The 27,338-nt window shown below is 46.6% G+C and overlaps 2 protein-coding genes and 2 long non-coding RNA genes across 6 annotated transcripts in view; 3 read left to right on the top strand and 1 right to left on the bottom strand.

The window, feature by feature from the left end:
* Positions 1–26,768, bottom strand: part of LOC135391856 (uncharacterized) — a 231,398-nt gene extending 204,630 nt beyond the window's left edge. For both annotated transcript variants that reach the window (XR_010422122.1, XR_010422123.1), the window contains exon 1: positions 26,617–26,768. This is a non-coding gene — a long non-coding RNA (uncharacterized LOC135391856). The remainder of the gene's footprint in view (positions 1–26,616) is intronic.
* LOC135393454 (collagen alpha-1(II) chain-like) lies at positions 1,451–4,760 on the top strand. Of its 2 annotated transcripts, none has more exons than XM_064623884.1 (3): positions 1,451–1,560; positions 1,956–1,970; positions 2,785–4,760. In XM_064623884.1, exons 1-3 carry the CDS (start codon positions 1,521–1,523, stop codon positions 4,707–4,709), a joined length of 1,980 nt encoding a protein of 659 aa, XP_064479954.1. In that variant the 5' UTR covers positions 1,451–1,520; the 3' UTR covers positions 4,710–4,760. The 2 variants fall into 2 exon arrangements, with proteins under 2 accessions (XP_064479954.1, XP_064479953.1); XM_064623883.1 differs by having other exon boundaries at positions 1,451–1,569.
* LOC135393453 (proline-rich proteoglycan 2-like) lies at positions 7,552–9,575 on the top strand. Its single transcript, XM_064623882.1, has 3 exons — positions 7,552–7,749; positions 7,868–7,891; positions 8,948–9,575. Exons 1-3 carry the CDS (start codon positions 7,698–7,700, stop codon positions 9,535–9,537), a joined length of 666 nt encoding a protein of 221 aa, XP_064479952.1. The 5' UTR covers positions 7,552–7,697; the 3' UTR covers positions 9,538–9,575.
* Positions 12,275–18,601, top strand: LOC135393452 (uncharacterized). Its single transcript, XR_010422634.1, has 3 exons — positions 12,275–12,617; positions 12,698–12,715; positions 18,353–18,601. It is a non-coding gene; the product is annotated as an uncharacterized LOC135393452 (long non-coding RNA).
* Positions 26,769–27,338: the final 570 nt, after the last annotated feature.

Below are 27,338 nucleotides of genomic sequence, written 5' to 3'. Positions count from 1 at the left end.
TGTGTGGCGACCTGCCAGGCTTTAACAGTGGAATGACCAATGCCAGCTTCCAGTCGTTTGGGACAGTGCCACTCTGCCAACTGTCGTTATAAGTGGACAAAAGGATCTCATGAGCGATCGGAGGAAGGTTCTGGAGCGCCTTGTTCGTAATTTGGTCGTGTCCAGGAGAAGTGTGAGCAGAGAAGCTTCGGATGGCAGCCATCATCTCCGTGTTAGCGAAAAAGGAACATCAAGAGCTGGATCTTCCGACGATTCAAGGGCTACAGGGATGTGAAGTGCCAAGGGTAGCACCACCCAGACCACTGATATCATAACAAAGACAGGGACTAAATAAAGTAAAGTCTTTGTACTGTAGTTGTTCTCTAATGGTACCACAAAACGGCCTGAGAACCTACCGTTGTATGGGACCAACGTTTCAGTCAACGCGTGATGGAGGACATGGCACTGGTTGTCGCCTCACAGCATGGCGGAAGATAAGAGAGGAGGAGCCGTATTGCACGAGAAGCGAAGCCGAGATTGGGGGCCACTCCTATGACATCACCGCTGGCTTTCCGGTTTGGGTTACATACATATCTATGGGATCTCACAAGCATAGTCTCGGAATACATGGAGAGGTGTGTTGGTAGCCCCCAAAAGAGAGTATGTCGCCCCCAAAGTGCTGCGTGCAAACCGACCTCATTGCGCTATTCATGTAACGTGACTCCCGCATGGTTCCAAAGAAGCTATAGTTCATCTCCTATCCTTAACGTCACCACGCTTTTCTCTTCTGTCGAAATGCCGTTGGGGAGCCTTCTTTCCTTCTTTACTCCATGCCTGACAGTATACTTTCTGCACTAAGCAACATGCATAGATTTCCTGTCCATGAATAATATCCGGAGACCTAAAATAAGCGAGGAACGTCGAACTTTCAAGCTATAATCATATGGTAAAAGGTCAAGACTCCGATGTTCTCTGTCTGTCTCTGTGTTGCTTTCGTCATCTTCTAAACCCCTTCCTGCGCCTGATTCGCGATTGACATCACCAGTAACGTACCAAAATTCCTGAGCATACCCTACATTGCTGATTTTTAATATCGGTGCCTTCAATTCAACCAGAAACGGACCTGTTCAGTCGCAGCCTTGGCGATCTCCTGAGTAAATGTGCTGTGCCATCTGTATCGGAAACAGGCTACCCCAAGGCCGTGGTATGTGGCCGGCGTGGTTCCTCCACGGCTCAATGCGGCCCGGAGACACGAATCAGTTCGGCACCCCTGGCGTAGAGTATCGCCCCTGGCGATCAAATTTCCCAACTCATCATTCAAATAAAGTTGATGTTCTGACAATCCCAGATTACTCAAAGCGTTTCAACACAATTTAACCCTCCATCCTTTCAAAAACAAGCATCAAGAAGAGAAAGATCTCTCTCGGCACGCAGTTCACAGCTGTACGTAAAGAAATGGAAGCAATTAAGGCATAGGCTTCAGCCGCAAACAGGTGCGAGGTCCGTTGCAGTCAGACGAGGGTTTCTGGCCGTCCGAAAACATGATGATGGACGCTGCCGTGGTCATCTTCTTGCTGTTCTGTAAGTTCTGTAAGTTGCGAAAATTTAACGCACGTCCGTAGCTAAAAATTGTTCTTCCTATTGGTTAGGCTTTTTTGACAGACGCTTCATATACATACTTCATAAACTTCCCAAGCGTCCAGCTAGAGTTCCCTATAAACATAACTAGGGCTTGACGCTGGATTGCCAATAAGGTCGTCATAGTTTTGTGCGAACTTATTTAAGCACCGTGATCGTTACATTTGCTCCATTAAGTTGTCCCATTCTTCCGCAATAAATTTCTTAACCTACGTCATTTTATCGAAGCTCTCATTTTACGCTTATTGAAATTACGCTTGAATTTATGGTTGAGAAAAACACGAGAGGTTGAATGCATTACATTTAATTATTGTTGCTTGTTGTACTTTCTATTTCAGGTTTGGTGTCGACAAGTGAGTAGAATGGCTTTCCTGGCTCGTTTATTTTCAGCTGTGTTTAATGCAAGGTTACGACTCTATTGACCGACTGTAGGTAGCGAGAGAGCGCGAACATCACACGGTTGACCACATTCAATAAAGTTGTTTAGAAACACGAGCGCCCTACATTTTCAGTAAAATTTGCCTCGCAAGAGTGATACAGTGTAGTTCTCAATGCTTCAATGACCTACGGCTCACAATATTCTAGGTTCTCGTTGTAAGGGACTTCTACGTGTTCAGCCGTGACACGTGTTTTCACTAGGTCCATTTGCTAACTTCCAACTGCTATTGAATAAGGAAAGACGGCCGAAAATATACAGAAATTATTCACCACCGCGACTCCGTCCCGCTCCCTTTGATTACTCGTCAAATGCGCGAACCCTTACCAACCTTAGCTGAACCTTCCGAAGATTTTCCAAAAGCCTTATCTCTCGCGCAACGACACTGGCTGCATATGGCAAGTAGTAGCAAAGAAGAGGCTAGGACACGGCGATGTACCCAAACACTTACACCAGTAAAAACACATTATGTTCGTTCCCGTACAAACAATTAATAAGTTCATTGCATATAATCGCACATTGTACTACAAGTCACCGGAGAGAGGGAGAAAGACACAATGAAGACCTAAGTGGGCACTGTGAAGCTAGCTTCCCACCGTCACAAGAAATATTATGTAGTCACTCTTCACCGATGCGTGCACTAAACTAAGTAAAAGTCTACGATATTACAGTTTATTTTATCTGCCGGTCAGTGCTCATTTCCTGTCGATAATATATTCATTCGTATCCAGATGGAGAAAGCACAGCTTACCAGCAAGCCCCTCTAGTGTATATAGGGATTTTCACCAATGGTCCCCCATACATCGAGTCAAGCGCTCCACCTTCGCCCCACGGACCTCCCGGATACTACAGTCTACAACAAGGTTACGCAGTTTACCCTAATGTACAAGAAGGGTACTCTGTTTACTCCGGTCCACCGCAAGGGTATCCTACTTACCCCAATCCGCAACAAGGCTATCATGCCTATCCCAATTCACCACAGGGGTACCGTCCGTACAGAGGCCCGCAGCAACAGTTTCCTGGCTATAATGGCCCACCGCTTGGTCACCCTGGTCAACCGAGTTTTGGAGAACGGTATCGTGACCCCAACAAAACCACAGGTCCACCAAAACCAATTGATCGAGGTGGTACATGGCGTCAGCTTCAGGTCAGAACACCAAAAGGTACAGCGCCAGGACGTGTCCCTTCACCTCCACATCAATTCCAACACCGCATGGGACGCCATGTAGCATCACCACACCAGTTTGCCAAGGGGGAACAAGGTCGTCCAAGTGGTCCAATGTCCTTTCAAAGACAAAAGGAACCGCGTGGACCAGTTGCTGCTCAGGGACAAAGGCTTCCATACGCCCCAACGATAGCCCAAGCACATGGCCAGCCGTATGGGCCAGTTGTTGCTCAAGGACGAAAGCTTCTACACGGCCCAGCGAAAGCTCAAGGAAAAAGTCTGCCGCAGGGACCAGTGACTCCCCATGGACAAAGGCGTCCCCGTGACCAAAGTTCATCCCAACTAGAAAGGCGACCGTACGGCCCACTGGATACTCAAAGACAAATGGTTTCATACGGCCCAAAGTCACCGTATAGGCCAGTTCATACACAAAGTCAAAGGCGTCCATATGGCCCAGTAACAGCAGAAAGAGAAACGAAACATTACCTGTCAATGGCTACGGATGGGCGAAAGCGTCAAAATGACCCAAATTCAGCACGAGTGGAAAGGCCACCATACGGCCCAATGGGTACTCAAGAACAAAGAATTTCATATGGCCCAAACTTACCCCAAGAAAAAAGGCAACTGTATGAGCCAGTTCCCACGCGAGGTCGGAGAAGTTCATACGTTCCGGTTCAGGTCCAGGGAGGAAGGCAGCTGCATGGGCCAATGGATACCAGCGGGAGAAGGCGTTCCAACGACCCAAGTTCAGCCGAAATCGAAAGGCAACCGCACGGCCTAATGGGTACCCGAAAACAAATGACTCATTTCGGTCCAAGGTCACCTCAACAGTACAGACTAGTTCCCACAGAAGGCCAAAGGCGTCTATACGGCCCAGCGACAGCTCAAGAAGAAAGGCAACAGTATGGACCAGTGGCTACCCAAGGGGAAGGGCGTCCCAATGACCCACGATCAGCCCAAACAGAAAGGCAACCATACGGCACAACCAATACTCAAGGACAAAGAATTCGATACGGCCGAAGATCACCTCAAGAAAAAAAGCAACCAGATGAGCCACCTCTCAGACCAGGGGAAACGCGTCCATACGGCCCGGTGTCAGCCGAGAGAGGAAGGCAACTGTACGGGCGAATGGCTAACCAAGGGGGAAGACATCCGTACGGCCCACCGTCAGCACGAGCTAGAACACAACCGTACAACTCGCAGCAGGCCGAAGGCTACATGGGTCCTCGTGGCTTATTGTCCCAGCAGGCTAAAATAGGTCCCCAGAGCCCAAGGCAACGAGGAGGGCCAACACTTCCCAAGAGACCAATGCGCCGCCAGAATGGTCAACCCTACGAAAGGAGTCCTGGGGCATTTCAGAGCCAGGAAGGACAGACACATACACTGTGCGAAAACGGTCCAGACGAATGCGTCGCGTCCTGTAAGCGCCGCTTCAACGTTTCTGGAACGTGCGATACGGCCAAGAAGTGCTGGTGTTCAAATGATTCTTGAATGAAGATAACCAAAATTACAGCAGTAACAATAAAGTGAAGTCTAATGTCATGTTACATTCCTCTATTTTGAATCACATGTGCAGGGTTGGTCGTGGAACACAATGCACAAAAAAAAATCCCAGACGCGACGGACTACAAAGACTGTAGTATCATTGACGTTGCCACTGTGACGCACGCATAGAATTCGTACTTGAAATCGATCTTTTGGTAGAAAACCTACGCTGGTCAGCATTCTTGCTGATGAAAATACTGAGAGGTACCCGTCCTTAGAACTGGTTGGCCACCACGGAATATTGGGGTATCTACCATTACTGCGGGGGTGGGGGATATGTTTAATGCTGATAGGGGAAAAAAGGCAGGAAAAAGTTAGCCATGTTGTAGGCTTGCTATTCCCAAAAGCAAACACAAACAAACCAAAAGCAAGCTGAAGCACCATTACTGGGAATGTTCTCACTGCTCCAGATACATTTTCTGAAACCAAACATGTCCAGCTTTAGCTGCGACGGAAGGTTGGTATACTCTTCCGTGGTGCACAATTGTTAGGGCCTGACTTTTTCGGGTTTTATTTGTGGCCAAATTCGGGGGGTAAATATCGGGTGATATTTTCCATTTGAAAATTCGGGTGTATTCGGGTTAAATCCCGTTCCGGCATATTATGTTGTCAGGAATTCGGGTGTATTCGGGTGATTTTTTGTTTGTTTAATAAAAATTTGTCTTAACATGGAACTAATGTTTAGCAATGTTATCAAACTTTATTTTAATGCATGCTTATGAGTGTGCCACGCGACCCGGATGTTTTCGGGTAGATTCGGGTTAAACCCGAATTTTACAGATTTCGTTCGGGGGGTAAATATCGGGCGGATACGGGTTTAACCCTAAAAAGTCAGGCCCTAACAATTGTGCGTTAGCACGAAAATCCTTCGTACCTTCTATACGACTCCTAGGCTGTGCTAGGTAAAAGGTACGATACATACAAAGAAACCAAACTGTCCAGAGTGGCTCGAGACTACTATCTCCATTTTTTTCTTTTACGAATCAATCAAACCAAAATGTAGTGGGGCTCACAAACTGAATAAATAACATAACAGCTTATATCTCTCAGCGGCAGAAGGGGATGCAAAGCTGGTCTACAACAACAACTTTATTTTAAGATAATGAATGGAGAGTTTCATCGCCAGAGGCGGTACTCTACCCCATTGCTGGTGCTGATGAGGCTGCTAGGATATCAGGCTGCGTCCATGTTACTGTTACTTTCTCTGAAAACCCTCTGTCTGTGGAGTGGAAGCGGACATCCCACACCAACTCCTGTATTGCCAGCAGCACCTTCAACATAGGGACACCCTCCGTTGCCATCTGCTTCAGATTGGCTGTAACGACTTTTCGTTGGCCGCTCTTCTTGGCCCCGTCTTGCACCCCAACCAGTGGGCTGTCACTGCCGCTCTCCTCGGTTTTCTCCGAGTCTCAGGACTCGTGAACTGCCTGTAACGTTGTGCTAGTGTTTATTCTCTTCTTTCTTTTTGTTTCTCTTTTCTTTCTTTCTGTTTCTCTTTTCTTTCTTGTTGTTCCTCTTTTCTTTCTTTGTGTTTCTCCTTTCTTTCTTTTTGTTTCTTGTTTTCTTCCCTTTCCTTTCTTTTTGTTACTCTTTTCTTTTCCTTCCCTTTCGTTCTGTTTCTTGTTTTCTTTCCCTTTCCTTTCTTTCTGTTGCTTTTTGTTTTTCTTTCTTTCCTCTGTTTCGATCCCCCTTTTTTTCTTTTTTCTTCCTTTTCTTTTTCGTTTGCCCCTTCCCCCTTTTTTTTCGGAATAGCAAGCCGGCTCTTTGCCTGGCTAACCTTTCCTTTCTTTTTTTCTTAATAAACATACCCCCCCCCCCCCTCACGAGGATTTCCACCTGCGTGGTGATAGCGCTTCATTGACGAGCGCTGCCGGTGTCACAGCATATGCATCAAGCGGATAATGCGTCTTGGCCGTAGAGAACGGACTTGTCATGTTCCCTACAGTACCCGCGGAAACTCCAGGAAAAAGACCCAGACAGCATAGTCAGTGCCGAGATTCAGTCTCGAATCAACCCACCCAACTCAACACTCGAGACTTTAACGAAGAAGGATGGAAGTCACTGAAAAGGTTAGCAAGCTGTAGGACTCGAACCCACATCTTCTGGATTACGGGACACCTTCTGGATTTCTTAGGCAATTTGAGGCTTGTATGTAATTGTTCTTTCTATGTTGTTCCAGCCTCAGAACATCAGTTCTCTCATACTCAAGACTTGATTGGAAGGCTACCACCTCAGCCACTGGTCTCCAGCATCGTGAGACAGAGTTTGTAACGGTTTGTAAGGACAGGATATGGTACGTGCGTTGCGCTTGGTGGGCAACGAGAACTACGTGACACTACCGCCACGGACCAGCAAAGAAAGAGTTCAGTTCTCCTATCGACATCGTTGTGGACTCGGGTCCTGGGATGAGAAGTTCCGGGAGATTGCATCACTGTCGTTCGGGGGTCATGTAGGGGGACAATATCGCCTTTACATTTGGTGACCCGAACATGATGGACTGCCCCGTTTGGTTGGGACGTGCTCAAATATACAAGACAGACAGACACGGAAAAGAGATAGAGACATGGAAATTCACACAGACATAAGACGACCCCAAAATTGCAGCCTTCAGCAAATAACACCTGTTCAGTAACGAGCGTTTAATGAGGTAGGTCCGCGTTGCCTGGGCAACTCTAATGGGTCTGACGCTTTCAGCTCACTTGAAACCAGTGGTACCTTAGTAAAAGAGCAAACTATACCCGTCTGCTCATTAGCCACCTGCACACCAATTAACATCGTGACACAGCAGCCTCGGTAAATGCCACGTTTTATAGCTCGTGGCCAAAGAACGGCAGCTGGTGGATACTTAAGAGACTGCAGGCAATCAGGTTAAGCCAACTGTTTTCGCAACAAGCGATTCTTGTTCGCTCTCTCTTGCACTAGGTTAGGCAAGGCATGCATGATAAAATCATGTTGAAACTTTTGATAGCCGCTCTCTGCTTAGCTGGTAAGCCTTTTTGGTATTTCGTTTCTTGTTTCAATTTATCGGAATAATAGATAAAACAGCAATTACCATTTGCTAAATACTACATTAATTTAATATTTTTGCACCTACGTTCTTACAGGTGTAGCTCCTGCTACGCATCACAGTAAGTATGAGATGTGTTTTCCTGTCGTGTGTTCAACTGAGTTCACGATGTTGAATTGCCCCACGCATTATTAGTTTGAATGAGATGAAATGTGATGCTCTTATCGTATGTCGTATCATAAACTCACAGCGTCTGTTAACATTTGGATGTTAGGTATTAGGCACATTACTCGTGTGCATGAAATGAAACTAATATTAATTATGATCGGCACCAGTATATCTCAACTAGTGAGCGATAGCTATGCTACAATCTGTGAGAAAGCGTTTCAGAGCAGTACGGTGACACGTCACCTTCCTTTTTAATAACCTGAACACGTCATCACTAATATAAGACACACGTATTATCTTTTGAAACTTGAGACAGCTTTCCTTTGGATGTCGACATTGGCCACAGCTTTGGGTATACATACATAGTTAAACACATAATACCGCTACGTGACACTCGCTCGTGTCTCTACTCCGCTGTGGTACTACATGCGACACAAGAATAGCTATGTGTGCCTCAGAGTATACAGGGTGTTTGCTCTAACGTGTCCAGAAATTATATTTAAAGCAAGCGATAAAAGCAAAGCAAGTGGTACTTTTCTGCTAGTTGAGTAAGAAACAGGTACTGCTTCACTAGTGGCACCAAACACCCTGTATACATGTAGTATTTGGCACAACCTGTCATAGGTTTGTAGAAAATCGGGTAGGAAAGCTTCTTACGGGGCAAATTAAGCGACCAAGAGATAGGGCCCGTGAACATTGCCAGACGACTGCACTAGCTGGCATCGGACACTGCCCATTCTGTTCTTAGGTTTCGTTTTTTTTTGTGTGTGTGTGTGTGTGTGTTTTGGCTTTATATCTGTACGGAGGACTGAAATCTTATAGACATCCATTTGCCCTCGATGACGTACTGTGATGCGGTATTCAAAACTCAATTACTGTAGCATAGTAATGAGAAAACTGTTGGAGCCATATTGCGTAACGCTTGTTTTCCTTTTTGCGTTCATCTTTTAGAAGCGCACCCTTATTACAAAACAAGGATACAACCCATTCACAAAGCGACATTTTGCAGAGTCTGCACGCCAAGGGTACGCGCAGCAGTCAGCTCCCCCTCAATTACCGGCACCACAGCAACAGTTGTTCCCGCAGCAACAGCCTCCACCACAGTTCCCCCAACAGTTCCCACAACAGTTCCCACAACAGTTCCCCCAACAGTTCCCCCAACAGTTCCCCCAACAGTTCCCCCAACAGTTCCCCCAACAGTTCCCCCAACAGTTCCCCCAACAGTTCCCTCCCCCACAGTTCCCTCCCCCACTGCTCCCTCCCCCACTGCTCCCTCCCCCACAGTTCCCTCCCATACAGTTCCCTCCCCCACAGTTCCCACCACAGTTCCCACCACAACAGTTCCCGCAACCGTCGTTTCCTTCACCACCCGGCCCTGCAGGACAGCTTCCACCACAGTTCCCACAACCCTATCCAGTTCCGTTTCAACCTCAAGTGAATCCGATGTACCCTCCGGGAGTAAAGGTGCAGGAAGGTGTTATATGCAAACCTCCGAGGGACAACCAGTACTGCAACGGCTACTGCCAGTTTTATTTGCATACAAGAGGATTCTGCGGGTACGAAGCCCTCTGTAGATGTGTGTACGATACGCAAGCTTGAATCTCTTACGTTTATCAATAAATGAAGATCCACGTCTCCTTCTCGATATTACGAGTTTTCTCTAGGCCGAAATTGCAAGGTAAGCCCTACATTAGTGCAGGACACGGCAGCCGTCTGGCCAGCCATGGAGTCATTTGTGACGTGGACAACACCAAGGTCACACAAGGACAACATCACCGAGACACGCCTCTCACTCGTGTACGTACGTATGTGTAGGAACAAAGTAAGGATGATGTCTGCTTCAGTGGATCACCGCAGAGGACACAGGACTGTATCAACACAACCCAGATAGAGAAAGTCTGCTTACTCGTCGACGTGACGTAACAACTAATAGTCAGCCAATCAGGATCGTGCTTTGAACGGCGGCAGCCAATCACGAACGTGCTTTCACCGGTCGTGGTCATGGAGACGAGCCACCGGCGTCTGCGAGTTGTGATTGAACGTCCCCGCGTACTAAATGGGAAAACTTGGAAATAAGCGCAAAGCGGTCCCAATCGTTCTCAAAACTCATTTTCTCGAATGCGTGTTGCACTTTTTGTCTAAATATTCAGGTGTGCGGGTTCCAAGTAAGCTGCAATCATATGCGGATTCTTGAATTCGCAGGAGTGCGAATTGCAGTAGCGGACGAATTTTGACTATATGTGTCCACGTAGCAAAGCAGGGAGAGGAGGCAATAAGCAGGTCTTCTGTATCTACACTCTTAAAAAAAGGGTGTGCTTTAACTCCCTTCCTTGCCACATATATAACACCCTTTTGGAGAGTACAATAACGCTCAAAAGGGTGTCTCCTCACTCCCTCAAGGGAGTAGCGTAACACCTTCTCCCTGTCGGGGAATAATATTACTCTCCAGTAGGGAGAAAGGTGTTATGCTACTCCCTTGAGGGAGTGAGGAGACACCCTTTTGACCGTGATTGTACTCTCCAAAAGGGTGTTATATATGTGGCAAAAAAATGAGTTAAAGTACACCCTTTTTTTTTAAGAGTGTAGGTGACGTTGGCTGCGTTTTTGTACCTGTAGATGGCGGCTCATCTTCGTCTCCATTGTTGCCCCAGGACGGTCGTGATTGGGAGACACTTATTGACTATACTTCCCGTCGATCAGGCCTTGTTTATCTAGGTGGCGTTGGCAAAGTCCTCGAATTCAACTCCTCTGGACGCTTACCGGCGACACTGCTACAGCGAAGGAAACTGAGCCGCTTGACAAAGTAACCTGTAAAATGAACTCGCACGAGACCTGTTTCTGTGAGCCAGGTGGCGCGAGTGAGCAGCAATGTCGGCGCCCCAAAATACGCAACGTGTTCTAGTTCTGCAGACGACGCAATGGAGCGACGGTGGAGCTTTCAAGTGGAGCGACAATGGAGCGACGGTTCTACGACGGTGGAGCTTACAAATACATGAGCAGTGAAAGATGAAAGTCACTGAAAAGGTTAGCCAGCTGTAGGGATCGAACCCACATCTTCTGGATTACCGGTCCAGCTTCTCTCTTGTTCAACATGAGCAGTATTCAGTGCGAGTCTCAGATTCAATCTTCAAAGGACCATGAAAGGATATTTAACAATGCTACGATCATTTACAATTTGTTCGTTTGTATTAAAGCATCCACCCTGTGAAATATGGAGTTGAAAATCGTTCAAACACCGAAAATTTTAGGCATGAACCCCAGCCGCGAGCGGTGGCTGCTACGACCCCGCCTGCGAGGCGAGCTGGCTGCGTCATCGTACACAGGGGATGCTGCCGATTCGCGGACGGTCCTTCACGAGCAAGTTGAAAAATTTGCAAGTAAACTTTCATACTTTTTTACTATAAATATAAATGTTTTACTTTGACCTGTGTCTAAGATCGTATCTAAGATCGACACAGGATCCTACCTGAAGTGTAACGTAGCCCTTGATTGCCAGTATGGTTACCGGAGCACGTTTTCCTTTCTGAGCTGCGTCAGGAAATGTCTCTGTCGGTGGCCTTTTGGGAGCTACTGCGTACGGAACGATTCCTAGACGCTGTGTGCGTCACACAACAACAACAACAACAACAAATATATCATGACTATGGCCCGGGGTGACTCCCCGCTGGAGAACAATACACTACCCCATTACACGCGTCGCACAGTGCCTTCTTCCATCGCTGACAATTTGCGTTTCGCCATATTTCTACCGATTTCGACGGTAGATACACGACGTCGTTGTTGTCCAAACCGATTCCATGCATCCACGTGGTCCCGCGGGGTGTGTGCTCCCGGTCGTCCACAATTGGCTGAGAGGACTGGACATTGATGACGTAAGCCCGCTTCACGGCGTCCACGGCCCGCTATTTTCGCGTTGTAACTGCGACCCCGGTGCAATGAATACGGTTAAAAGTCGATGTGTTTATGATAGTGAGGGATCGTGAGAACCGCTTCCTTCAGAGTACTCGCAAATCGCGAAAATCATTTCATGGTCCCTTTAATAGCTTCGGCTGTGTATTGAACAAGCACGCGCAAGTGGTGCGAAAAGTGCTGCCAAGGCTATGGAGAATCGGTATGAGACTCGTACTAAACTGGTATCGAGTTCTTCGCACTTGGCAAGATGCGCAACTTTTTCTGTGGATTTCCTACAGGTTTTGTAGCTTTCTTTCGCGCCACACCGCTTGAAGCTCCCTACTGTTGTACCCATGGTCGCTTGGACAAGAAATGCGCTCGGTTTGGCGAATTTCGCTGCAACAATCCTATTGCTGTTGCAGCGCCAAAGTGGGAGCGGATTATTTCTCATTTTGTATGACACTAGCGTTTCATTCTTTCCGTATTACATGTGTACACTTTTATAACCTTTCTTGTCTCAATCCATCACGTGACAACATCCAACAACCTATAAATCGAAAACGACGGCAGCAGCGGTTACGTGAGTGCAATTGGTTTATGACCTGCCAGAGCTTCCCGAGAAAATGTATTTGAAAACGGAACTCGCGCCTCCTCTCAGTGATGTAAAATTCCGGAGCAACTGTTTCTGTCAGCTCGGTGTTTCTTTTCGTGCCGCCACCGCCCTCCACGGACGTGAAACACCGTAACGAAGTTCTCCACCATGTACCTGTGCTTGCTTGCCCTATGCGGTACGATATTTGGCATTCTTTCACGTTGATAACAGATTTGTACGTCGTTCTCGCTAATTATCGGCCCGTATTCCTTGCAGCCCTGGCAACGGCTACATGTAAGTTAGTACAAGAAAGTGCGTAGTAATAATTATGTCGCAGACGCGGAGGGGTGTTCAATGGGTTCGTGGACGATCTACACTCTTAAAAATGAACTTCACCGCATAGCACGCTCCTAGCCAACCATAATCTCGAATGATATAGTTATCTGCCTTGATTTGTTGAAAACGGGAGGCGTACGCCTTTTTTGTGACACTTATGCTGTTCATAATTGTCACAGAAAAGGCGTACGCCTCCCGTTTTCAACCAATCAGGGCAGATAACGATATCATTGGCAATGATGGTTGGCTAGGAGCCTGCTATGCGGTGAAGTTCATTTTTAAGAGTGTAGCGCTTCGAGGTCACGTATAGCTATCAGTGTTCGATAACGAAAAATCACAGACTTGAAACAACAAGAGATTTATACATGCGAACTCGTGCCTATAGACCACGTTGGATGGTTGCCACAAATTCGTTACCATTTTTAAATAATTTGTCGGTATCAATACTCACTTTCGCAAAGGTTCGAAAAATTACACGACGCCAGGGCTTTGTGTTGTGTCGTTCGATTTATACCCGACACATAAGCGCACGGTGAATACAACTTCGTGTAGCATTCATCGTGCATTGACATGACATTGACCGTGCCCGTCTGACAGGAGTATTAGGCCCATTTCACACTACCGTTTTTCTTGCCTGTGTTTTTCACGGAGCTCGATTGTTTTTCAGTTCTATTTTTGAAGCACACGTGCGAGAAAAATGGCAGTGCGAAATCAGCCTCACCGCCCCCATAGACCAGGCTCATCTCCATCTCATGTTATCCATCATATGCGCAAGATACTCAATTGCCGAAAAGAATCTCCATCCAATCACCTTCATTCACTAGCTAGCCACGGATGTAATAACCTCTATGTAGTTCACCCTCGTGTAATTTATTTAAAAAAGGACGATCTTCGCATGGAGGTTCAAAGAAATTACGCATAAGCCTTCAGCTGGTGGTTACGTACTGCACATGTTACGCTACTTCATACGTTGTGAAGCATAAGAAAACCGAGAGGTGGACATAACTTAAAAACACAAACTTCGCACATTATCTTTGCCGTAAGACGCACGTTTCGATTCCGAACTTTAATACTTTACGCCGTGGTACAAGGATAAATGCTTAGGTGATGTAGCGTATATTGTCTCGACAAGCGCTCTGGTGAAGCCCACGCGTGCCGTGCAGACAACGGAGAAACTGATATCATAGAGTCCCCTGTTTACGGTGTATAATTATTCGCAAATTCGGTAGTGACCCAAGCAGCACAATGTACTGAAAGTCGAGTGCAATAGGGGTGGACGGGTGGGTGGAAGGCCTTGAACAGACGCGTGAAGCTAAAGAACCTTGATAAGACACATACCGTCCACCCCTATTGCACTCGACTTTCGGTACATTGTGCTGCTTGGGGAAGAACCGGTGGCTTACCAGAAATCTAGGGTCTGCGTTGGTATGAATAACTTTATCTTTTAAGATAAGAAATGGGGAGTTTCATCGCCAGGCGCGATACTCTACCGCATCGCTGTTGGCGATGTGGGGAATTGAAATAATGGGAACCTTCACAATAAGGATTGAAGTCATATGGTGCGTTAGTAATATGCGCATGTGATGAATGTATGTATACTGTAAGTTACGACGATAAACATATACTGTGATGCACAAGAAAATATAAAGTGCACATTCCGGTTTTCATCAGTGCATAATTGTTTGCACCGCGTAGAAAAATTACTGGCGTACTTTTATCGGCGCTCTTCGCTAAATACCGCGAACCGGAGACTCTACTGATATCCTATCGCTTGCCCTTACTATACTCAAGTGATATACTGACACATTATATTGTCACGATCATTTTCATCAATTTATTGAGGCTCCCTGGCTGCTAAGCCGCTATAGTCATGACGACAGCCATACCATAAACTTTTTTTCCCCGTTACAAGTGTCATTTTCTTAACAGCGATCTCCTCCACGTACTTCTTTTCGTCTGATGATACTCGTGCTATGCGGGCACGGAAAATGACATTATTTTCTAATGGCATCCCGGCGTCGAATGACCTTATTTACGAATTCCGTGCCGCAGGTCGTTTTCTGTTATGTCACTAAATGCGATGACCCGACGAGGCCCACTTATACGCTGTAAAATAAAAGTTACGCAACGGTTTAAAAGGTTCAACACGCTTATAAAAACGCATGTGATGTTTTAAAATGTCCTAAAGGGAAACCGAATAATGTATATTGTCATGTGGAGCAGTTCCATTATTTTGAACGTGGTCAGTCAACGGATTCGCAGTCAAGTAGCTACCGAATTCCAAGGAAGCGCCTTGACGGCACATCAGATTCATGATTGATCATGAGCAGCGTATGCATGTTTGAAAGATCGCGGAAAACAAGATTGCTTGCATCCGCGTGCGATGTGCACAGTTTTCCACGTGAGGAGTGCCAGCCGATGCGATATCGTTTCTACACCGGTTCCCGAGTGGGGGAAAATGAATCGACACGAAATGAACACGAAAATCAACGAGCACACTCTAAAAAGAGAACTTCACCGCATAGCACGCTGTGTGCCAACCATTTGCAAGAATGATAGGGTTATCGCTTCTGATTCGAAGAGATGGGGGGGGGGGGGGGCGTACGCCTTTTTGTGGCGATTTGGATATATGGTAATTGCCACAAAAAGGCGTACGCCTCCTCGTCTCGTCGAATCAAAAGCGATAACCCTTATCGCTCGCGACAATTATTGGCGCACTGCGTGCTATGCGGTGAAGTTCTGTTTTTACGAGTGCGCATACACACAGGAAAACGAAGAAACTCGGCTAACAACCCCTCCCCCCCCCCCCCAACTAACGGCAGCCCTTGCGCACGCGCATAGTTCCTGTGACACCCACGGGGCGGCAGCGCTAATGGCAGGGCGGGGCTCATTCGTTGTTTCGCGTTTTTGTGTATTAGGGCCTGTTCTCGCTTGGCGACGCCCGACGCGGTGTCGTGAGCGGGCGGCGGTAGTAGAGGCGCATTTCCACCGCCCCGTCAGACGACACGATTTTCATGTTCCCACCACAGTGGCATTCCGTCGTCCAAAGCAGACGAAAAATCAGGAGGCGTGACCTTTCTGTGTCACCTAATTGGTCGCCAGCTGTCGTTCTCGGCAGCTCTCGCCGACGTCGTAGAAGAAGGTCGGCATGGCAGTTTTTGGGTTGACGTCTCCCCTCTCCCGACTCCGGAAATGTGCGTCTGTTTCCGCTGCCCGCTCACGACGCCGCATCGGACGTCGCCAAGTGAGAACTGCCCCTTCCAACATTGTGCTCTGCGAGACTGGTAACAATTGTTTTTTTCTTCCTCTTCTTCTGGTGGAAAGTGGAAAGGAGAGTGTGGGAAGGCCCGGACTGCATTGAGTCCCCGGACGACGACCGCTACTGCAACTTTTTCTGCGTTCTTTACGAGAACACAACCCAAGGATTTTGCAACGAGATTTTAGGACGATGTATCTGCATCGACGACTTTCCCAGTTTTAGTACCGTTAATTGACGACATTTAATCGAAACATCGTCGTCTTGGCGAAAAATAAAGGAAGATCACGGTCATGCGGTGGTTATCACGTTTGTTATTCTGAGCCCCTGATGTTGATCACGTGACGACCCCTTGTCAGGTTGCATGATTTCCCTCGTAGTCCCATAACAGAAGCCCGTCTTGCATCGCTATTGAGATGAAGACGTACAAGAACTAGTTGCTCTGTGTAGATCTTGTGGGCTGACATACAGTACGGGACCATCGGAACATAATAACAGGGGCGTCGGAAGGTGGGGGCACGGCCCTACATCTTTCCCTCTCCCCTCCCCCGGCTCTCATGCACTTTCGTTTTTGTTTTCTTCAACGGACGTACCAATCCGGACACTTCTCACTTGCAATAAACCGGAGATGGAGAGCCAGCTATGAGCAAAGTTTCAAGCGCATGGGGCAAGGCCACTCTGAGACAGACGACGTCGAGCAAAAAAAAATTCCCATCTTGCCCCACCTTGCCAGCCTGTGAACTTATGTCGTGCCGTCTCATTTTTTCGGTGCCCCACTCTCACCCCAACGCATTAACCTCATGTCATCTTTTTCTGTAACCCATCTCATCCTTCTTTTCATCCTTATCTCACTGGTTGTTAGTTCATTATTCAGTTGCTATTTCTTTTCTTTTTATTTATTTTATTGTTTTTGTATTTTCTCTTTTTTTCCTTTTTGGAATAGCAAGCCGGGGTCCCGTTTGGCTGTCCTTTCCCTCTTTTTTCATTTGTTACAATAAATATATCGCTCCTCCACCTTGCCCTAAACTATGATTAGAGTGTGACCTTTTTTAGTTAAACCCGTTTACCCCATTCAGCAAGAGGTAAAAGCTATTTTGAAATCTGTAACTCGGGATGACATTGGGTGCTGCTGACACGTTTGGGTGTCGTCGGGATTATGTTCTGCTTTCTCTCCAGAAAGCCGCCCGCGCTTAGGGTGCATGAATTCATGAAACATACATACCTCGCGTATTGATAGGGACCAGCCACCAGAAGTTGTACCATAAAATGTGCTTCGCATACCTATTGTTCGTATCTACGTGGCGCATTCGTATGAATTGCCAGTAAATAGTACTGCACGTGACATGCAGTAAAACTTGGTACGCAATTGGAATTCGGGGAGATAGGGAGTTTAACCCGAATTTGCCCTAAACTAATTCGGGTCTAATCGTGTTTAATCCGAAAAAATCTGGCCCTAACTCTAACTCACAGACCATTTTCTGTGACATGTACGGCGTTCAGCTGTTGACATTAATGATAGCGATACCGTATCTGCTAAGTTTGGTATGCCGTAATACTATGAATTAATCAAAACGTTATCGCCCGTTTTCCGGCAATAATACAAACGCTCAATGTTCACTTTCCTCGCGTTCGACAATAAGGTAGGCCTCACTCAACTCTCGTCTTTTCATGAACCAATCCATTACAATGTCTGCGTCGTAAGCGAGTTAGCGGTATCGTTAGCGCCATGTACTATGCTGAAGGGAGCATGGAAGAGTCTTGATTGAGATTTACTGCATACTGCCTTCCACAACTCCCGCGTGTATAGATTTGTGTAGTTTCCCTTTCTTTTGCGTCCTGGAGTAGCCAGTCCCGACCGGCTCGGGACTAACATCTATTTTTTTTTCTTTTTACAAATGAAATCAAATCAAATCAAACTCTCATGCAAACTATTTGCTTTGCGGTTGTGTGCGTTTCTTGAGAAAATTTACAAGGAAGAGCGCAGCGGCGGCAACCTCTTCCAGTTCTTTCTGATATGTTGCGACGTCAGGTCATCCGGGAACTTTTATTGGCTGTCGAGAACTGTCTGCTCCAGCCCGCTAACAGAGGCAACCAGTCGACTGCCCTGCTTCGGAGGCGGGACGGGAGGTGCCAAATACAACAGCAAAATGAGAGGGAGAAAACCTCGCGTCTCGCTATTGGGCAGCTGATGTGACGTCGCAGACTATCAGCCAATAAGGAAAGAGATTTTCTGACCGGCGAGATTGAAATTACTTTGCGGATATGATTCCAATTGCTGCTCCTCCGGACGTATTTTGTTTTCTTGCATTATTCTTTAATGCAAACAATCTCTTACGCAGGTGCAGAATCCATAGATGGGCCTATGTGCGACCCAGCTGAGAATGAAGAATACTTCTGCATGAACTACTGTATTTTCGCCTACGCTGACCGTTATTGCCACGTGAGAGGCAACTGCGACTCACAACGGAAAATGTGTATCTGTACTATGAATCCATGTGGTGTGCAATGAAGCTTAATACTGTGCGATGCCAATGCTTCAGCCACTAAGTCATCGAGAACACAATAAACAACTGCTCACTGTTGCCTGACGTGGTTACGTGTTAGGACTTAATGTAAGGAAATAATAAACGGAAGTAGATTTCCGTGTAAGGCGAATCAGTTGACACCATAGGAATCTTAACGAGTATGCAAGAAGGAAACCTTCGAAACTGGAGCGTACGGGCGACGGGCGCGCCATATTGAATCAGCTACTGTTGGACCGCCGCATGCAAAAATAATAATCCGGTAAGCACACGCCAAGCATAACGCCAAAAAATGTTTTCCGAGCAGTAACACACAGCCCAAATCCATGGAACCCTAACATTTGACAAAAAAAAAAAAGGGAAACAGACACGAAGAAACACAGACACGACATGGCCGCCACATGGGGACGCCGTCTCCGTCTCTGCCTCGACTGCCTCGACCAGCCCCTGGCTACGAGCCTGGACAGGTGCGGAGAGTGACAAAATCCGTAGCCAACGGAAGCCGCGAAGCCAGTGCTGCCAACAGTTTTCGGAATTGCGCCTTTCCTTTCACGGGCTAAGAATACACGACGTTTCCTCGCCTGATCCAATATGGCTGCCTCCGAGAGTACATATACAGTGTGAGAGGGAAGAGCCCCGTTCTAGTTCTTCGCTCTCCTCCGATCTTCCTCCCCGCCTCTCCTTCTAGCCTCTCACCGTTAAATTTCTATGGTTTACACGGACGTAACGAATTTGCGTTTTAGAGCACGCGTTTAGCCAGTTCTATCTATAGGATGCACGTTGCTCCTTTAAGGTGACTACGTTGCAACATGATGACTACGCAACACATGCACACTAAACTAATTACAGTTTGTTCTCAGGTTTAACGACCACTAATGATCAAAGCGTTCAACACGCCGTGCTCAAAGCATCTGTTGAGGCGGCTTCCGGTTGGTTTCTTTCGGTTCGCTAACGACGTGTTAAGAGTCTAACAAAAAAAAAACACAAAAAAAAAACAGCGACTTCATTCGGATGACAATATATGATGAGTCGGGTTTTTCATCGTCTCGCAGGTGGCGCACAATCCCATTTCCCGCGGTAATGTGGATTGGCGCTCTTCTTTCGAGCGGGCTAGAGTTTTCTTTCTTTGTACTTGTATACGATCCCTCATCGTGAAAGATAAAAAGAAAACTGACCCGACTAGAAATCTTGAGAAGGTCGAGAACACTTGCACTCAGTATGGACAGTCAGTAACTGGAGACAGTTTGTTGTCCGTGACGGTAATTACACATCACGTTACACATTACACATTGTTGATGTCAAACGAGAGAAAACTCAGGGATGGTGAAAAGGTAGAGCTTGTAGATGTAAAGGCTCGTAAACGTAGAGCATTTATTTTATTATTTATTTTATTTATTGCATTTATTTTATTCGAGCTGTATAGCAACGAAAGCAGAACGGATCCAATCGTAAGGAGGAGGTAAGACCCAGAATAGGAGATGCAGACGTCTTGGCCTCGTGGCCAGATGTGCTGCGTGTATCGGGGGAATCATTAATCATTAACTGGTCTTTCTCGTCCACACTTTTCGCCTTTGTTTTTATTTCATGTTAGCGCCGCGAAGCAACTATGTCTATGAGCGCCGCGACACAAAACGCAGGCACCACACGAGTTTCCTGCGCCATCCAGCGGCAGTTACAGTATGCATTTTATGCACGGAATCCATGACGCTGCCGCCGTATCGGATGCCTCGTCAAGCCGCACGCAGTTACTTTTTGTCTTTGGTCCCAGTCACCGCGCGTGGCTGAATAAATATTGGAATTGAAGTCATCCAATGCGAAAAATAAAAATTTCGGTCCCAAATACTGTGATTGCATTTGTATCGCACCAAGCCATGTGCTTCACTAAATAAGCTGCGCTTCAGAGTATCGACACTGATGCCCGGATTCTCGATTCGCCCTGGGTGTTAAGGGGCCCTTCTGTCCATGCTTCGTGAATGGTCGGAAGGGTCCCTGCGCGTGCACTTAATCCTCAGGGCGGAGCGAGAATCCGGGCCTGAGCCGCCATGTTGTTTCGAATGACCTCCAGCCCCACCTCTATTTTGGCAGTAGAAATAGAAGAAGGTGAAGTTCCGCAGTGGAAGAAGACAACACTTCGAAGAGCGCTAAATGGATGGCGCTGGAGGCCATCCGAAACAACATGGCGGCTCAGTGTCGATACTCTGAAGCGTAGCTTATTTAGTGACTCTAGCTTATCTTTTGCTTCTTTTCCGAGGCCCCGGCTCCGTCGCAAAATCTCGCGCAGTGCGAGGGTGACAGAAATGCATATTGTGTCACCGACTGGGTACACAAAGGTAACGTGCGCACCCGAAACCCAAACCATGAATTGGGTTCTGCACATGCGCAGTGACAACACCCGATTTCGTTGCGAAAACAACGCCATCATGTGTCGTATTCTAAAACCATCGGCGGTTTTAAACAGAACGTATATATATAACTCGTGTGATGAACAGCGATGCAATCTCTGAAAAGGCGCGCCTCCAATCCTACGACCGAAAAAAAGAGAGAGTATTCATGACGCAACCTTTATAGGAAGGTAAACATGTTTTCAACCAGCCATACCTGGCTTCGACGCTTGAATTAAAATAAAACTCAGTGGAAGGTGCAGGAAGTGGAAACCTAATAAACAACTATGAAACTAAGAGCAACGCCAGACATATGTCTGAAAGTTGTGTTATGTGTTTCTCCTTCACGCCTACAAACACTTGAAGCTAGCTTTTACGACACGTTTCTCCACGCAATTATATCCGCGTTGAAACGTGTAAAACTTTTTTGTTGTTGTTGTTGTTGCTGCTGTTGTTAATTTCCCTCTTCTTCGAGCAACGGAGATGCACCTGCGAAATAAGGGCTGACGAAAACTCCGTTCAACGAAAAGAGAGAAATGTTGATCCTGCTGCTCACGATAACAGGTAAGTGACATATATAGCTGCTGTTCATGTTCGCAAGAAACTCTTTGGCATGCCGAATCCAGCCAACCAGCAGTCTGCCCTAAAAGCACTTCGAAGCACTTTGGACATTGTATGACCTCAGAGTCCTCAGAGAGAGACGGCTCGTTATTCCTTTTCACGACATTACCGTCAGCAATGGAGCTGAGCGTCGCACCTTGCGATAACTCTCCAATCATCATCATCATTAAAATAAAGTTATTGTTGTTCGCAGGTCGACAAATTAATGTGCCGCATTCCAGCAATAACACGCTATGCCCATGTTAGCATCCTCATTTATATTTTTAAGTCATTTATTTTTTATTTTATTCATCCTCATTTATTTTTTTAGTTCTTTAAATTCCGTGTTAGCGCTGTGAAGCGAGTGTGGCTATGAGCGGCGTACAGACGTGGACAGGTGGAGAGAGGACAGCAGGAAGGGGTGGGGGACGGGGGGGGTTAGTATGCGTGCTGGGCCGACTTCAGGGGGAACTGTGCCCACGTTCGTCTGGAAAGTCTTCGGAAAAAGAAAGAAAAAATAAGAAAGAGAGGGTGGTCTGCATGACGCGATGCGCGGTGAAAAATCGTCTGCGGCCCACTGCACTGTACCCATATCAAAACTGCCTTTTGTGGCGAACCAATGCACTGCTGCTCCAACCTTTGTGCCGCTCTGTTACATCTTTAGTTGTCTTGTAATCGTTCTGTAACAGCCGGTCTTCGCTAAGTGTGGTACAGGTCTCTATATTGTCGTCGTCGTCATCATCATCATCTCTATTCTCACCCGTTTCTTGTCTTTTCCTTTTTCCTAGTTCTGACAGCGCTCGCAAGTAAGTGTCACCATTTGTTCCCCTTGCCGGTAATGAACTGACAAAAATATACATAAGGAACTTGAACTAAAAGACCACAGCGAAACGCTGCGTTTAAAGGGATGATTCCGCTGGTAGGTAGAGGAGAGCGGCAGAAGTGATGGAGGAGAGATGGAGAAAACCATATAGCCCACTATCTCGGCCAACTTGGAGCTCTTCATGATCAGGACAGCCTCATCGAAGCGTTCGTGCTATGAGCAACAGTTTCAAAATTACTATTTCATGTCTCTGCACCCGGATGCAATGGAGAGACCATGTTCCATGAATTTTTTCGTTTAGAAGTTTCAGGAAATACGGGACCCTCTTTGAAGCTCCCTAGACGGAGTAAAAAGCGTTGTATTGAAACCTTTCTGGTATGATTAAAGGGACAGTTCGCCCTACAAGCACAAAATTCTAGATTTTCGTTTCTAGGGCTCCCGCATTCCCTGATTTACGGGATACATGTTTCATGAATAGAATAGAATAGCAAAAGAAAGAAAAAAATAGTACAGATTTCTATTGTCGCCTACTTGAGCGGTTTTAACGCAATGTCGGACATACAAATCGTCGGTAACCGCGTGCTTTTAAATATTCCCGCGCAGAGTGACGTATGCGCGACGTCTCTGTGACGACTTAGCGACGACACGGGGGCGTTCCTTTGGCGTCAGGCTCCGGTCGCTCCTGCCGCGGAATTCTTTGCGTCCCGCGCTTTCGAGAACACCTGACGAGGAGGTGCGCATCAAGATGGTAACACGTGGTCATTCAGCGGGCACGCCGTGGACACGTCACGAGAGCTGATAGCGAGATTATCTTGCTAGCCCGAAGTACCTTTCCTCATTTTGCTGTAATAATAGTGACCTTCATTTATTCAATAGTGCAGCAAGTGTCCTGCATGGCCGCCAAAAGACCTGACAACTCAATAGGTAATACTGTATTCTGTGAACTTTCAATGGTACGCATACGAAAAGCATGGTGATGGCGTCAAAAAGACACAAAGCGGTGGTGGTAGTGGTGGTGGTGGTTGTTGTGGTGGTGATGAAAACCGGACACCAAGCACTGCCGAAGGGTGTAGGATAAAATGTCCCCGGACAAAATGTCCCCGAAGATGTCAGACACAGACATTGGTTCGATCACTGTGGGTGTGAATTTTATCGTGTTTTTTTTTTTCCTCTTGTTCTTCTTTGTCTATCCTCCTTCCTGTTATGACCTACTTTCTAATTCCACTTCACACCTATAGGTTACTCTGCAGGATTACTCAGTCCCAACCGTAACGTAGATTTCTATCCCTATATGAACACGAGCATAAGATACGAGTGTAGCTGTTGTTTACTACAATCCAAGCGTCGTGAAGCAGGGATAGGCATAAATACGTTTTTGTTTTATGTATTTCAATATCAATACAAAATGCTTTGCTGAAGTATGTAATCAAATACCTGGCTTAATTATTATGTATGTTCAGTATTTCAATACGAAATATAAATGCGGTATTTAAATGCCCTAAATGCTTTCACAAATACATTAAATGTGCAAACAACCAAGATCAATATAGACTGAATAGATGTTTATATGAGCATTGAAGCAGACCGTTACGAAGTAAGGCGTCCAGGGCTTGCCCTGTCATTCCAATTTTTCCCATGCCCCAATTCTCCATGTATTTCAACTATACTGTTTGCAATAAGTAAATAAGTAGTAAGTAAGTACAGCTTATTTAGTGACCTTACACTAGACGAATTGGAGAGGATGGTCAAGACAATAGTATCACGGTGTCAATGTTTTGTCTTTCTTTTGTCACGGCAGATGACGCAACGACAACGCAGGCACCCGACTGTGAGGTGACCAGGGGAGACTTCCCTTGCAACCATTACTGTCGAGAACGCCATCCCGAAGAGAAGCACATTACTGGATTCTGCGGCTACCAGCAGAAATGTGTTTGCGTAATAAAAGACTAGGCATCACCCGCACAACGGTTCTCCATTAGGATAACCTAACGCCATAGGCAAGCGTCCCGATGACGGCTAACTGTAGTGTATTACGCAAAAGTACACGAAGACTCTAACACATGTGCCTTGACATGGTACCATACATACAGAAATCCAATGGGGGATCCTTATCACAAGTAGATTCAAAAACTTAGGGATGTTGTGAAACGACAATAAGGACGATCTGATGACGATCTGCAAAATAATCGTGATTTTATCGCCAGAACGAACGCGGTTATTAGCACAAAGCACGCCACTGTTTTTCTGGGGAAATTGTCTACTTGTTGTTGTTGTTGTTTTTAAGTGCTGAGAGAGGTCAGCCAATATTTGGGTTGCTACTCTTCAAAAAAAGAGTAAAAGGAAAAGAAAAGAAAGGAAATTGTCTACTTCGTTCATGCGTCGCACGTCGGCATTCCCAGTTTTAGAAAAACGGTAGCTGAATCAAATATTTTTTAGAAACATATTTGATGATCACAATGGTGCCGTCATCGATTAATAGGATCTTGCAGACCACGAAGATCGAAGCTTCAGTGTGGACAACACAGAAGGGACAGACACACGATAGATCATTCCCTACAATTTGCATGAAAACGTGCAACACTGTCTGCTAAATTGGTTTCATGTTTTGTGTCCATTAGGCACACTAAATAACGAATTGAATCCCACCGTATAACATGCATTTGACTGATTTGTAAAACAAAACAATGGAGATGTTAGTCTCGAGCCACTCGGGACTGGCTACTCCAGGACGCGCTACTCAGGAAAGAAAGGGAAACTACACAAATCTCTACACTTTGAAACTGAATGGAAACTGCAAACGGCATTTCTGTACTGCCGCTTTGGAGCATTCTGTGTTCTTGGCGGTACTAGTGATCGTTATACAGGTGCAGGCGAAAGTTTACGCAGCACGCGAGCTGCCTACTTTTTCTTCTGTGCGCATCCTAGCGGCAGGCAGAAGCGGGAGAGTTTACTGCCTTCGAAGGCATTAAAGTCCCTATTAAAGTCCCTGGGTTGGGACATCATCCATCTCTATCAATTATGACTTTATCTATCCCTATCTATCTCTAGTTTACGTTGCAGAGGGCAGCACATTGGCGCACAATAATTACGATTACAAAAAAAAAAAGAAAAATTGGGACCAAGATGCCAGAGCCGCCGTCTAACAGACTTGGATGACGCGCCGAGGTTCGGTTCCCGCTTGATATCTGTCGCGGTGCAGAACTCGTCCACGTCGCGTGCGGCAAAAATGGCTCTGTCGTCTTCGGCCGCGGTGGCTGCTGACCTACCGCTTCTTTCCGAAGTCCTCAACGCGACCTTGATCTCAGAGTCGTCTCTGATTCTTCTGACTCTATTTGCAGACGAAAGGCAACAGACTATCCGCTGCACAGTGGCTTGCCGAGAGACTCCGACCTGTGACAGTCCGATGACTTCCCGCCTCTTTTCAAGACTTACTCTTCTGTTCATTTTGATGAGTGCCTAGGACGATGGAAAGCGTACTGCTCGCAATCCCGGTTGTCTCAAATCTCCAGCCGGTGGCTGACCGGTGCCCTACCGGCAGTGTCGCACACGAAGGAACTACACCAATACAGTGTCCTAGGGGAGGCCGCTGTTCCTCTCTCGCACTCTCTCGCTAGCTGACGACGTCCCGGTACCCGACTGTTATCTCGATTATCTTGTCTAACAGGTGGCGGTTGAGTGGGGCTTCCCCTTAGACCCGGTATTGGTATAGGTCCTTCGAGCGCGACAGCGGCAACAGGGGACCGCTCCGCCGCAGACTGGAGATTTCAAACAACCGTGTCGCAAGCAGTACGCCGCTCACGTGTTGCGTAAACTTTTGTCCTGGCAAGAAGAAATACGGACACAGACAGATACACATCTCGGGGACCACAAAAATGCATACAGAAAAATCTATGTGGTTCATCAATCACACAATTTCGTAATTGACGTAGTAACGAACAGGCCAACACAGAGAACAATACCGTACTGATATGCAACGGACAGTCACGCAAGATCATACAATCTCGAAGACGAATGGACCGTTCAGTTGTCGATTATTTCACCAGCTGGGGGGGTACTCCAATCATTATATCGCATAGTAAGGATTACAGAACGGCGGTTGCTGAAAAGGTAAAAACAACGACCGGAAAGCTGAGCCTGCGTGCTCGCATCCAATGCTGTTCCATAATCGAACTATGTAGGTGGGCCTTGTAAGGCTGGTTTCGTTCGTCTTCCCCTATTTAATTGGTCTCAACTCCGAAGTAGAGCGTTGCTGAGAATAATATTTGCATACGACTCACTATGACACGGTGTTGATGACGCCCAAAGCTTGCGAAGTATAATCCACAAAGTATGTCTCGATGCACAATAACCCACTCACATACAAACACATGAACCATTCCCACGCAGCAACACAACACACGGCTCACAAAACACGTCCACTTCCACAAGCAGCAAGACACAACACTGACGCAGGACACGGCAAGTAACCGTGCACGTGGTATTATCAGCAGAGCACCTGCATCCTACCCTTATCGATCTGATACGCTTATCGACCTCCCAAGCAGCACAATGTACTGAAAGTCGAGTGCAATAGGGGTGGACGGGTAGGTGGAAGGCCTTGAACAGACGCGTGAAGCTGAAGAACCTTGATGAGACACATACCATCCACCCCTATTGCACTCGACTTTCGGTACATTGTGCTGCTTGGAATGCTTTCCAAGATCGTAGTTCTCTTATTTGTGCTGCAGGAAGACATACCAGTGTGTAGCGACATATGAAGACTCACATGCAGCCTTTATCGTAGTGATTGTTAGTTCCTGTATTCGCTCCCACCCGGGACAGTGTATACCAAGAGTTTCATTGCACAGGGATGGCCGAGCACAGTGTACTATAAATTAAAACAAAAACATCACTGCTCCTGACGTTCCTTGTACTTGCCTCCGGATCCAACTTGATCGAATCCCAGTGTTGCCTTTTCTTTAAAGGGAACATTAAATCATTCTCGTGAATCCAAGTACTC

Source organism: Ornithodoros turicata, chromosome 4 (genome assembly GCF_037126465.1).
Source record: "Ornithodoros turicata isolate Travis chromosome 4, ASM3712646v1, whole genome shotgun sequence".
NCBI classification, from domain to species: domain Eukaryota; kingdom Metazoa; phylum Arthropoda; class Arachnida; order Ixodida; family Argasidae; genus Ornithodoros; species Ornithodoros turicata.
Note: the sequence above shows the minus strand (reverse complement) of the source record. Positions and strands in the feature narration are given on the sequence as shown.